Below are 13,830 nucleotides of genomic sequence, written 5' to 3' on the forward strand. Positions count from 1 at the left end.
CACATTTCTCCCCACATAGCAAACCCATGATACAGCGAGGGAGAAGAACCACATGAAACTATCCAACTACATATTTTTTCTAACAGGGTAGTAAAAGTTTAGCTGGCTAATATGAGCTGTTATGCTGTAGGGCTGTGGCTGAGCTGGTTAAAGCCAAAGCGTAAAGCATTGTTTATAATCGACGCATCCGCATGAGCGCAAAGGTGCGCGCGGAAAAAATGACGTGATTGTAACAGCGCGCGCGCCTCCGCATCCCCTATAGACACCATTTACTACACACAAATTAATAAATAAGAATGAATAAAAAAAAATTTTCTCTCTAGTTTTGAAAACTCTTCGCGATCGACTTAAAATGCTTCCAAGATCGACTTGTCGACCGCGATCGACGGGTTGGTGACTCCTGTAACGTTACTGTTTTACGGTCAATAGTACTAAGTTACATGAAACAAGAACTAAGTTACATGAAACAATCCAACTACATATTTTACACCACTGACAAGGGAAAAGTCACTACTCACTGTGTTTATGGCTAGCTTCTAGGTTTCTGCGGCTTCTCTTTCAAGGTAGTGATGAAACGCGCTCTGCAGCGCTGTGTGTTCGCTGTCGGCTACGGTAGAAACATGACGTCACAATATGTCGACCTTCATAGAAGGGGGTGCCCGCGGTTATGTAGATGTAAATGTCTCATTCTAAGGTAATAAAAACATAACGGTTCATTGAGTAAGGTCTTTATACACCACTGAACACATAGTTATGGATCTTATATTGCATTTCTGTCAATAGATCCTCAGAAATATTACACATTGCACCTTTAAGTAGGCTACTTTTAAAAACAAGTGCTTCTGTACTTTTACTTAAGTAAAAATCGGTCTTTACAACTTTTACTTGTAACGGAGTCAGTAGTATCTGTACTTTCACTCAAGTAAGAAGTTGTGTACTTAGTCCACCTCTACTAACACTGAAATGTGACAAGCTGTACACTGATTTGGGCTACATGAGAAATCACAAGGCAACATCTGCTGCCTCCTGGTGGAGATGTTAAACATATTTCCATCAGAGTTTTCCATCTTAAACCTATGAATGCTATCCTTTTGTAAATGTATAAATGTAATGTAAATGTAAAAATGTATTTAATGTATTTAATGTATAATGTATAAATGGATATAAATGGTATAAATGTATTTTGGAAGCGGGAGAATCTGATTTAAATGGTCAATTTGAGCTATGTCTCTTTCAAGAATCATTTAAGGCATCATAATTGAATAATAAAATACAAATCCATGTTTATTTTGGGTGATCTTATGTCAGGTAGTCAAACCAACATTTATTCAGACACCTTCAACATTTCTCACATTATCACAGTTTATTCGCTATAGTTTAGAAAATGGTAATACAATATGACAAGAACTCAGTTATCAAATCAGTTGATATTTCACTGGTTTTGGCCATCCTTCTGTTAGATTGTCTCACAAGTGAATTAGGTTGAATAGCAGTCAGCTGTCAGCTGTTAAATTTAAGTACACAATTAGATAATACCAATTTAGGTCAACCAATTACCAAGCAATGCTTAAATTTTGCACCCACTAATAAAAAAATATCAAAAATTATATCTGGTGTCTGATTAATTTTTGGTTTGACTGTAAATTAAGTCATTAGGAACCAAGGTATAATTTGCATTGATTGAATTTTAAAAATACTTCAAAAGCTGCCACAAAATAGCCTATATGCTACGTGAAATGTATCAGCTCGATATTTCAGTTTGATTCATCTGGGTTTGCTGGGGACTGGATGGGAAAATGTATTTAACTAAATTTTAAAGTTAAAGTGAAACGGCATGTGCACCGCGTTTTACTTTCATGATGAATTCCTTGAAACAGGAAATGTATATTATAATATATAAATAAAGGCTATAATCATTATTTAATGACCTTTCTATACTTCTACATTTTAGCTGATGGGAGTCAATAAAATGTACTGACAAGTTTAAGGTATAAATTGGTGGGCCAACATTTCTCTATATGATCTACTGTTGTAGCCTATAAATGAGGCTTAGGGTATATGCTGTCAAAAGTTTCCTTTGTCCTTAATATATATATATATATATATACAGTATATATATATATATATATATATAGGGTATATATATATATATATACCCTATATATATAGGGTATATGCTGTATATATATATATATATATATATATACCCTATATATATATATATATATATATATATATAGGGTATATGCTATATATAGGGTATATGCTGTCAAAAGTTTCCTTTGTCCTTAATATATATATATATATATATATATATATATATATATATATATATATATATATATATATATATATATTAAGGACAAAGGAAACTTTTGACAGCATATACCCTAAGCCTCATTTATAGGCTACAACAGTAGATCATATAGAGAAATGTTGGCCCACCAATTTATACCTTAAACTTGTTGTAAATGGCAATTGGCAAATGTCCTCAATATATATATATATATATATATATTAAGGACATTTGCCAATTGCCATTTACAACACAATATACCAACATAACAGTCCCAACTGGTTCAATTTATAACCTGAATATAGAAAATGCATTATTATTATTATTATTATTATAGTAAAAAAATAAAATAGTAATAATAATAAATACTGTCATAACATTTCTGTGAAATCACTGAAAAAGTCACCTATCCAAACCCTCACAAAAGTTAAAATAAAATGGTAAGTTGACAAGTTTACGGTAAATTGGTATAAATTGGTTATAGGCCAACATTTCTCTATTGGATCCACTGTTGTAGGCTATAAATTATGCTTATGTTTTCAAAAATAAAGTTAGTATCCAGTAAAAAAAAATTGAATCCAGCTGCAGACCAGTACGCGCTTTCTTTTCCGCTTGCGACCAAGAACTGTTCTTTATTGCAATCTGCTCTACTTCGGAGTGTACGGATTCGTCCAAAGAATAGCATGGGTGTTTTCCCTCACATCAACGTTGTGGGTGCTCAGAAATGATTATTTTGCCATTTTTTTGTCATCAACCAAATCGCATCGTTTCCAACATCATGAAATATAAGTTTTCAATGTGAACGTTCTCAAAGATAATACTGACATCCCATTCTCAGATAAACGAGTCCCCCCTACAGTCTAGCGGTGGACTCGTCCATTGACAGCGGAGCAGAGCTCTGTGTGTGGTGTCAGGTCTCTCGCTCAATGATGAGGTTTCAAGTGCGCCTTTGAGATGTTATGGAGTCTGTAGAATATTCTGCAAGTTATAACTTTTTCGATTTCCTTTTATTAAAACAACATTCCAACTTTTAGAGTACAAGATTGACCTGTACGTGTAAGCATACCTTATTTAGTTTTTTTGTTTTTAGGCTACAAGCTTCTGTGAGTTTTTTTTCATAGCGAAAATGTTGAAAGTTTTGTGAGGACACTCCTTCTTCAGACGGACTAAGGCTACAGCTGACAAATTGGAGAACGTATCAGCTCTGTCGTTTTCTTAGAGGTAAGTTGTTGTCTTTTTTAAAGCCTCTAATGCATTTTTTTCAACATATGCCGCTTTTTGGAACCCATTATTTGCATGATAGCGGTCCATGGGAATTAATACACTCTTTATGGCACTAAAACTAATGCATTTCAGACTAAATACTGGTCTCATGTCTCATATTAGCAGTCTACGTTGGTTTTCACGATGACACGTGTGGTTGTTTCGTTTTTCTAGGTTAGAAACATTTAGTTTTATTTATTTATTTTTAGTTCATGGCCAGGTCACCATAAAAATCCATGCATGTATGGGATGGGTTTAATGCCCAGGAAAGCTGACCTTATGATGCTAAGGGACTCTATTTTACCCTTTGCATTTAATTTGATATTTGATGCATTATATCACTAGATTCATCAATTATCCACAGAGTAAAATGACTAAATATATGTGAATATATTTAGTTAGTTACTATATAATAAAACTGTGTGTAATGTATAATTATGATATTTCTCTTATGTTATATTAATATTTGCAGTACAGCTTCTTTTCAGTGCCAGTCTGTAGGTGGTCTAATAACAATAAGTTATTCTTCCAATTCTGTTACCATTTGTATTCTTTAATTTCCCCTCTGTCATGATCACCTTCTGGGTCACAGCATGATCTTCACAGCAGGAGTAAGAGGTCGATTCCCCACTTTTCCAATCAAGTCGCTCCATGATGCCTTGCAATCATCTCAGTGGCATATCTGCCAACCTGCTATCAGCATCTGAATAAACCCGGAACCATTGTCAACATTACATTTCTATTTCCATCCCTAGTTCTGGTAAATATCAGCAAAATGAGTAAAATTGTTTTGGAGAAATTCATTCCCCGCTTATGATGATGGGAAATGTATTGGATGACCTCTTGGCATTATTAAATTTAGCGACAAGCTATTTCGGGGAAAAATACCCTGAATTCTCAGACAAGGGGACAAGTGTATTGTTTGTTTTCCTGTAATTTTACGGTCCGCCGGAGCAGCAGAAAAACTGGGTTTTCTGTTCTACTGATCTTTTGACACCTGTCAGGGTGCATTTTAGTTAGGCCACATTGGGGAATAGAAGGCTTAATGAGACACACACACACACACACACACACACACACACACACACACACACACACACACACACACACACACACACACACACACACACACACACACACACACACACACACACACACACACACACACACACACATACATACTGTTAATTGAGCTGATGTTTTATGCATGATGGGTCAAAGATGAATGCTGTACAACTGCATGCTCAATTGCACTGATGGGTACAAAATATGTCTCACTCCCACACTTTCCAGGTTACGTTTTTTTTTTCTGGCTATTTGTTCCGTGCTCATGGCAACCTGGCACATATCTTTGTTTGATTTGAATGGGATGTAATGAAAGCTGTTATTTGGAAATTATTTAAGGGCAATAGTTGCACTGTATAGCTTTTCACACTGGTCTATGAAAAAAATACATGTCATGTGAGTGTGTGGAATCTGGTGGCGAGACACAACATTCACGTGTGCCAGAGTGGCAGTGTTGTAATTGGGGCTAGTTTATTGAGACGAGGGAGGGTAACAAGATGAGTTTGTGCAACCAAGACTACTGGGAGTGAAATTGGAAACTATAGGGCTTGTGTGGAAATCATCAAGGAATGTTTAGTTATTAGATGCAATATAAGAACTGGGACTTAGTGTGACAGAGTATTCCCTTTAGAGACATGGCAGAGAGAGAACGGGCAAGGGTTAAACATTCAGTGGGAAGAAAGTGCAACGAAACTGGCATTTAGGATAAACTGAGAAAATATGTTAAACTAACAAATGCACATGTATTCTTCTGGACAGACAGCTTTAGTAAATGAAATAACATATTGAAATACTCACAAGCTTGGCTGCACATTTTGGCTTTATTTCCATAAAATGAATGACATTTCCAAACCTATTTTCACCCTTAAAGGGATTGCTAACCCAAAAATGAAATTGTTGTGATCATTTCACTCTGACGTTCCAATCCTGTATAACTTTCCTTCCTCTGTGGAAAACTTGTGCTGAAGAATGTACTAGTAATTTCTTTCCATGCAGTTACAATGAATGGTGACTAGAGCATTCAAACTTTAAAAAGGACTCTGGATCCCTATAAAAGTATCATAAAAGTGGTTCACATGACTAATGCATTTTCTGAAGTCATGCAATAGCTTTGTGTGAGAAACAGATTCAATTTACTGTAAGGGTTTGCTCGCTGTGTTCATGATAGTTCATGAAGATGTCTGATTTGTGAACAGTGTTCTTTTGAGTTGGTGATCTTTTCAGTGAATCAGTTTATTCGGTTCACAAAACTATTCAGAATGAATCAGTCTGATCCAGTTCTCAAGTTCCACTCAACTGACTGGTCCTGTATGCTAAGACCATCAGTGAATAACAAGTGAAGTGAAAACATTAAATGTCAGTCTATTCCTCTCACAAAGCTATCATAGATTTCAGAAGACTTCCATACAAAACATATAAACTGCTTTTATGATAGTTTAAGGATTCAGTTCCCATTCTTTGTAATTGAATGGAAAATGACCAGTAAATTCTCCTTTGGTGAAATTAAGTAATACAGGTTTGAAACAACATGAAAGTATTTGAATGATGTCAGAATTTTCATTTTTGGCTGAACTATCCCTATAAGAAACATGAGCTCAATCTTTCCAGTGTTAACAATGCGGAAGTTCAATGTGGAAGTAAGCTGTTTTCTGTGAATGTGTGAGACTTCCAATTCATTGGCCGCTATAGGGAAATAACGTGAAGAATAACAAAGTGCAGTAAACGGTAAAACTATTTGCACTATGTTACCAGTACAAAACCAGTTTGTTTAGAATTAAGACAATACATTAAAATATGGTTAGAAATTCAAGTTGGCAGTATCCAGCAGGATTATACAGATAAAAATAACTGTAAGAGGATGACACTAGCTGGAACATTCAATTTACAAATAGCCACGCACACTCTTGCGTGAAAAATAAGGTGGATATGTTTTCCAGTTTCCTTTGACTTGTATGTATTAACAGACAGACACCAGTTGTGAAACCACCTGTAAAGCATTATGGTTTGTGACTGGAGTGGCAGAGGATGCTTGTGAATCGTGAGGTACTGGAGCATACAGCGATACACCATCTGCTCTCAATCCGAGGAGATGTGTCACACTTTTCTCTGTTCTGATTCAGTTTTTTTGCAAGGGGCTTTTCAAGCGTTTTGGAAATTAGGGCTGTGTTCAACTCCTCACATCATGTCTTTCATTTTGGTTCCTCTTCACAGAGAATGAATATGTGAGTCTCCGCTCTATTTATGTGCCCCCTGTGATGTTGTTATTTCTGCTGGATCAGGGCCTATGGGGACCCTTCTTTTTTCAGATTTTTTTCCATTTGACAGCAGCATGAGCTTACATTTTTTCCTTCAGAATGGAAAGTTCTGGGTTTCTTGTGGCTTGGTGAGTGTCTGAGGGAAAAGAGGGAGGGAGCAGCAAGCTACGCCCATGTTTCTGTCTGTCTGCCTGCGTGCTGCCAGGCCAGTAGCTTCACCCATGTGACTCCAGACAAGGGAGGGGCCATCCTTAGGATGGCCTCGACAAACTAAGCAAACGGAGCAAAGCCATTTTCTGAAGAGGTGGACATATCTAGAGAACCAAGTCTAAAAGTACCTGACATGTATTTCTGTTAGGTAAAATGGTAGATTAGTACCTCCTTGAGAAAGTGTAGCTTTAACTGTAATAAATTAAGCATATATACATATATATTTACTATATCTTTGAAAATGAAAGTTTTTAGGTTATACCATCTCAGTTATCCATGAGTTTGTATTTATTTAGCAGAAAAAAAACTATCCGTCACAGTGTTGCTCTGTGGATGCAGCTCGAGATAGATGACAAAAGGTATTTTAGTCACATGAAGATTTATTTTTCCAAACAGAAATACGCATGTTTATGTCTTCAGGAGCACCAGGAGCTTGCTCAGGTCTGATAGTGCATGGCTCACTGACTTGTGTCTTATGACCTATGACAGTATAAGATCTTTTAAAAATCTAGTTTAAAACACAAGAAATGCACTTTTTGTATTCATGTTGGTTTCCAATGGTTTTGAAAAACTTTTAATAAAATGTAATGTAATTTAACCCTCAAGTAAAAAGTAATAATATTCTTTAAAAATAAAATACATTTAGATACATTACACGATTTATTTATTTACAAATAGCTTGAATTATTAATAAAAAATCTATACTTTTTTTTGGACCGCATGACAATTTACAACCTGAACTAACGTTTTCTAATTAAAAAATGATCCTATGTCTTTAACACACAGCCCGGAGGGTCTGCAATGTGCAATGATATCATTTTCTTTTTTGTTTTCTTTTATTTTATTTTGGTCTGGTGTTGCTGCATGTTGGTTGAACGACATGACGTTTTTGGTTATGAATTGATTTTGAAGTGGTTTTGTTCAAATATTATTTCTAAGATTTAAAAGATTGTCAAATTCTTAAAAAAGCTTTTCTTTTGAATAATTGTATGCTTTTAATGAGGCTTTCTTTCTTGATTATGATATTAATTTACCCCCCCCCCCCCCCCCCCCCCCATAAAAAAAATCTGAATGAAATGAACAGTTGGCATGCTGATCATAGAAGAGGTCCTTGTATGTATGAATTGCATTGTTTTAAAATGTATTTTTTAATAAATTCATAATTAATTCATAATTTAATCGTTCCAGACCCCAAAAAGTGTGGTGACCCTATAGTACTAAACTGTAAACAAGCGAGATTCAGAAATATGAACAGAAAAAGCAAAGAATAGAGGAAGAGGCTGTAGTGGAAAGAGAGGATAGAAGTGAGTGCATATGGCCATGTCGCGTATATAACCTATCGTTAAATTTCACTCCCTGCCACCTCACCGTTTATATGGTCTTTATATGATTTGTTTAAATAGAACGAGCAGTGCCTCACACTCTGCCCCCTCTTAACGCTGCAAGCACAGGCTCATGTACAGTAAGAGACACCAACCGTTCCAAATTACCCACACACATGCAAAAAAAAAAAACATTTCTTCCTCATCTCCCTGGTAACCCACGGCCTCTTGATTGTTGCTAAGGTGGTCTGGTGGCAGTTATGCCCTCATATGAGCCTCCCTCAATGCTGCTCAGTGCCCTCCCCCCTTTACCCCACTGTGAAGGAGTCAATAAATTCTCACCTTAACAAGGTATTAAATGGTTTCCATGGAGACCAGGATCCACTCCTTCAATTTGGAAGGCTAAGACGTTTTCCATTATTCTGAAACATACATCTGGCAGAGGAAATGTGAATCTCTTAATTGTGGCCTGCGTAGGTTTAAAAATATCTAAGTAGCTACTTTATTTCTTTGTGTTTGTGCTGACAGGGAGCAGCAAGAGTCTGCGCTAGAGTTTCATCATGGGTAAACAGAACAGCAAGTTGCGACCTGAGGTCCTCAACGACCTGCGGGAGAACACGGAGTTCACCGACCACGAGCTGCAGGAGTGGTACCGCGGCTTCCTGAAGGACTGTCCGTCTGGCCACCTAACGGTAGAGGAATTCAAGAAGATCTACGCCAATTTCTTTCCCTACGGTGACGCTTCGAAGTTCGCGGAGCACGTCTTCCGCACCTTCGACACCAACGGCGATGCCACAATCGACTTCCGGGAGTTCATAATCGCCCTGAGCGTGACCTCGCGCGGAGGCCTGGAGCAGAAGCTCCGCTGGGCCTTTAGCATGTACGATCTGGACGGCAACGGATACATCAGCCGGGCTGAAATGCTGGAGATCGTACAGGTGAGCTTTTGGTTTCATTTGTATTTCTGTATTTTAGCTGGCCAGCCATTGTTTTTAGAGAAGCTTGTTCCATATCAATATTGTCTCAGTCTAATGTTTGGTGATACAGACCTCCTGAATAAACAGATCTCCTCAATCAAGTGTTCCACAGGCCATATGGTCTTGCCACAAATGGTGACCAAACACAAAGGCTTTGTTCGCTACTTCAAAGGGACTGTTGACTCTCGATGTTAATAACATAGATGGCTCTTTTACACCTGCATCAGAGGACATGATGTAAAACAATATCTGAAAGTGACATTAAATGTATCTGTCAGAGAAACAGGCTCATGATCATTTGCATTGATTACACTGATATGAAGTGTTGATTGAAACTGTGACAGTCAAGTCACCTTTTATTTATATAGCACTTTTTACAATACAGATTGTATCAAAGCAGCTTCACCGTGATAACATGAAAATAATACAACAAAGTTTGTTTCTAGAAGAAAATTGCATCAACGTCCACCTTAAGTAAGGCAGATCAATAATATTGTTGAATAATTAAATGTCCCCAACTAAGCAAGCCAAAAGCCAAGGCAACAGTGGCAAGGAACCAAAACTCCATCAGGTGACAGAAGGGAGAAAAAAACCTTGGGAGAAACCAGACTCAGTCGGGGGCCAGTTCTCCTCTGGCCAACGAAGGAACAGTGTGTGATTCGGGCAGCGTTACAAGTCAGATTTGATAGGAACATTTAGAGTATTTATCCATTTCCATCTGTTTGGAAGTCGAAGTAATCACGCCGGTATGGAGACGAGTTGTTGAGGATCAGAGCCTATGGCCGTCGTGTCGATGAGGCCTTCACAGGGCTGATGAGGCTGGCACTTCAGGATGAGTTGGGATGGGTCCAGGCGCAGGTCCACCATAGAGGGTCCCTCGGGATAAACAGAGAAACTAATATTAGCGTAGACGCCATCCTTCTTATGACGTACCAAGTACATCAGGATTTACGGGACGTGTTCCCGGTTCCGGCTGATCTAAACTATGCAGCCTAATTTTGAATTAAGGAAGTCTATAGTGTGTTATGTGTATGCTAGGCCAAAGAGATGTGTTTTTAGTCTAGATTTGAACTGACAGAGTGTGTCTGCTTCCCGGACAATGTTAGGAAGATTGTTCCAGAGTTTTGGTGCTAAATAGGAAAAGGATCTACCGCCAGCAGTCGATTTTGATATTCTAGGTATTATCAACTGGCCGGAATTTCGAGAACGCAGTAGGCGTGAAGGACTATAATGCGTTAAGAGCTCGCTCATGTACTGCGGAGCTAAACCATTTAGTGCTTTGTAAGTAATGAGCAATATTTTAAAATTTATACGGTGTTTAATAGGCAGCCAATGCAGTGTTGACAGAACCGGGCTAATATGGTCATATTTCCTGGTTCTGGTAAGAACTCGAGCTGCTGCGTTTTGAACTAGCTGTAGTTTGTTTATTAAGCGTGCAGGGCAACCACCCAGTAGAGCATTACAATAATCTAGTCTTGCTGCGTTCTTTTGCATCATTTGCAGCATTATAAAGACAAACGTGTTGCTACTGATAACTGAAACCTTTGCATGTGACCACAAACTACCATATGTTTTGACACGGTTACATTAATTTTCACAGGCAATTTATAAAATGGTGTCATCTGTGATGAAGATGCCCGAGGATGAGTCAACGCCAGAGAAACGCACAGATAAGATATTCCGACAGATGGACACAGACAACGATGGTACGCCTCCTGAGATCCGTCTCCCACTCACTGATAATATTTATATAGACTCTTAAAGTTGAACCACGCAAAATATGCACTGCAAAAAATGATATGCTGTCTTTGTTTTAGAGTAAAATCATCTAAATCAAGATTTGTCTTGAAAGTTTACTTTTCCTACCCAATTGCCAAATAGTTTTTTTCCTAAGCCAAATTGAGTGTTTCTTATGCAACTTTGCTTTCCAAGTTGAAACCAAGGCAAACATACGAATTAAGAAAATCATTTGTCACAGTGTCTATGACAACCACAAATGAATAAAGTCATATTTAGGATTAATTTAAGTTCCAGGATATTTGATCACCACTGAAATGTTACTCTTGGAAATGAACAAAATAACCCTTTTGTTGTTGTTTTTTTTCAAATCTATAGGCAGACTGTCTCTGGAGGAATTCATCAAAGGTGCCAAGAGCGACCCCTCTATTGTCAGACTACTGCAGTCTGACCAAAGCACCTCTCAACAGTTATAAAACAGCTCTTAAATGCAGCTGACAGGCGCCACTCACATGCACACTGAAAAGACAAGATTTAAGAAAATGGAGTTGCTGGCGTTATCAATGATACATTTCTATCTTTCCTGCTTAAAAAGTTTCCTTGTTCACGGTTGGTTATCTCTTTCATCATTCCAGCCTGGTTTTATTTTGATGTAATTCTGTTTGGATTGCCATTGCTGAGTTATCATAATGTCTGGGCCGGGTCGGATTGTGAAGGACCTCTTGAAATCAATTGTCAAAATTCACTTTTAGCAGATATTCACATTTTTAAAACTGAATTCCTCAGGGTCTCGTTTATAAAATGTGCGCACACACATTTAGCATGCGTGTGCTAAAATCCACACCAAAGTTCTTAGCACCACGTCAGGGTCTGAGCAGACGTACGCGCTTTTCCTTGTGAAAGAGGGTCGGAGTATTGCAGGGATTTGGAAATCTAAGCAATTCTTGCCGCTCTCTATTCTCAAGTAAAGGATTTGGACGTTGACGTGCTCTATTATATGTATCGGAAACCATTCAGCTGGGCACAATTTCAAGATTATTTGCAATTTATATAAATTTCACTTCTGGAAGAGAGGCGTATGCATGTTTGTTCTCTGAATCACACGTACGCACATTTGAGAAATGAGCGTAAGATTAAATGTAAGACGGTTTCTTCGCAACATTTTATAAATGAGGCCCCTGAGGATTGGTTGAAATAGACAGATTTTTGTCAAATCAAATGCTCTCTAGAATGATGCTGCAGAATTGTCGTTGCTTCATGATATCTTTTAGTGATGACTAGAAAATATGTCTATTTTCAATGGTTTGCATTCCACTCAAACTGTAAATTAGTCGTCAGTACCACGTGCACATTTCCAGAATGGCTATTCAGCTAAAACATGAAGTTTCTGCTAGTAAATATTTCATTTGTTTTGCATTCAATCAAGCTAAAGTATCTCCAAAGCACTATTTTGGTTAGATGTTGGGTTTTATGCATCAGGTGCATTCGGAGCAGCCTGCTGTCCGGCCAATTATGATCGACTTTGTTCATTTTATTTTAAATGGAAAGTATTGCTTCTTTTAGTATGTAACAGAACATGCCAACAGTTTTGGGTCAATAAGTCTATTTATTTTTTATTTTTTTGAAGGAAATTACTTTTATTCAGCAAGGATGCATTACATTTTCTACATTGTTACAATTTTTGTAAATAAATGTTCTTTTGAACTTTCTATTCATCAAAGAATCCGGAAAAATGTATCCACTGTTTCTACAAAAATATTAAGCAGTGTGTAATCCAGCTAAAGCTTCAGTTTTGCCATCACAGGATTTCATTACATATTTAAAATATATTAAAATAGGAAAGTTATTTTAAATTGTATAAAATATTTAATAGTATTACCGTTTTACTGCATTTTTGATCAAATAAATGCGGCCTTGGTGAGAAGAAGAGATTTCTTTCAAAAACATTTAAAACATCTTACTTCAACCAAACTTTTGAACAGTAAAGAAATGCCTACTGTTGGTTGTTGGGGTTTAATTTTCATTGCATTTTGATTTCATTCAAATTTAGCATTTAGATTTCAAATCAATATAAATACACTAGAATAAATGGGTCAGAAATGTGCAATTTATTCATGCATAATTATTTTTCTCCGTTTTGGTTTCAGTTCTAACAAGCAGACAGACAAACATTTCTGCCCTTAAGTTAAACAACAACAACAAAAAACAGCAACCATCAGTCTTTAGGCTACTCATTAATATTTAAACGCTATTGTCCAATTGGACATATGGCACAGATAGAATGGCAGACAGGTGGTTAGTTTCTAGTTTTCCTTTTACCAGTCCAGTGTCAACATGAACAGTACAAATGCTGTTGGATAAGTAGCTTCATGGAACGTAACAGTAATAACTAACTGTCTTCTAAGTTTCTGCTAATGGAAACATTGGAAAATGCTCATAATTTGCTCTTTTGCATGTGTGGTATTTTATTCCTCTTAGTATTTTTTCTCTGTAAAATGATTGTTGAAGTGAAATGCCAAAACTAATATTTGTACTGGATATATATATACACATATATATATATATTAGCTTTACGAGCCATTTCTAATTTTGTATAGTTAATTGTGGTGATGGTTGTATACTGCAGCTGGGATTGAGATGTCCAGACATATTGTCAAGCCAAAGCATCAGTAAGAATCTGAATGTTGCATCTTTACAACTGAATA

The 13,830-nt window shown here is 37.0% G+C and overlaps 1 protein-coding gene across 1 annotated transcript; it reads left to right on the plus strand.

Annotated features, from left to right (window-relative positions):
* Positions 1-3,197: 3,197 nt before the first annotated feature.
* On the plus strand, positions 3,198-11,694 carry hpcal1 (hippocalcin-like 1). The gene is made up of 4 exons (XM_056240063.1): positions 3,198-3,517; positions 8,940-9,349; positions 10,989-11,094; positions 11,504-11,694. Exons 2-4 carry the CDS (start codon positions 8,972-8,974, stop codon positions 11,599-11,601), a joined length of 582 nt encoding a protein of 193 aa, XP_056096038.1. The 5' UTR covers positions 3,198-3,517; positions 8,940-8,971; the 3' UTR covers positions 11,602-11,694.
* Positions 11,695-13,830: the final 2,136 nt, after the last annotated feature.

This window comes from Rhinichthys klamathensis, unplaced genomic scaffold (genome assembly GCF_029890125.1).
Source record: "Rhinichthys klamathensis goyatoka isolate OS25496 unplaced genomic scaffold, OSU_Roscu_1.1 h1tg000579l_1, whole genome shotgun sequence".
In the NCBI taxonomy this organism is placed as follows: domain Eukaryota; kingdom Metazoa; phylum Chordata; class Actinopteri; order Cypriniformes; family Leuciscidae; genus Rhinichthys; species Rhinichthys klamathensis.

Coding starts and splice junctions, on each gene's coding strand:
- hpcal1 (XM_056240063.1), top strand. CDS start 8,972: ATGGGTAAACAGAACAGCAAGTTGCGACCTGAGGTCCTCAACGACCTG. Junction 9,350..10,988: donor AAATGCTGGAGATCGTACAG/GTGAGCTTTTGG, acceptor TAATTTTCACAG/GCAATTTATAAAATGGTGTC. Junction 11,095..11,503: donor GATGGACACAGACAACGATG/GTACGCCTCCTG, acceptor TCAAATCTATAG/GCAGACTGTCTCTGGAGGAA.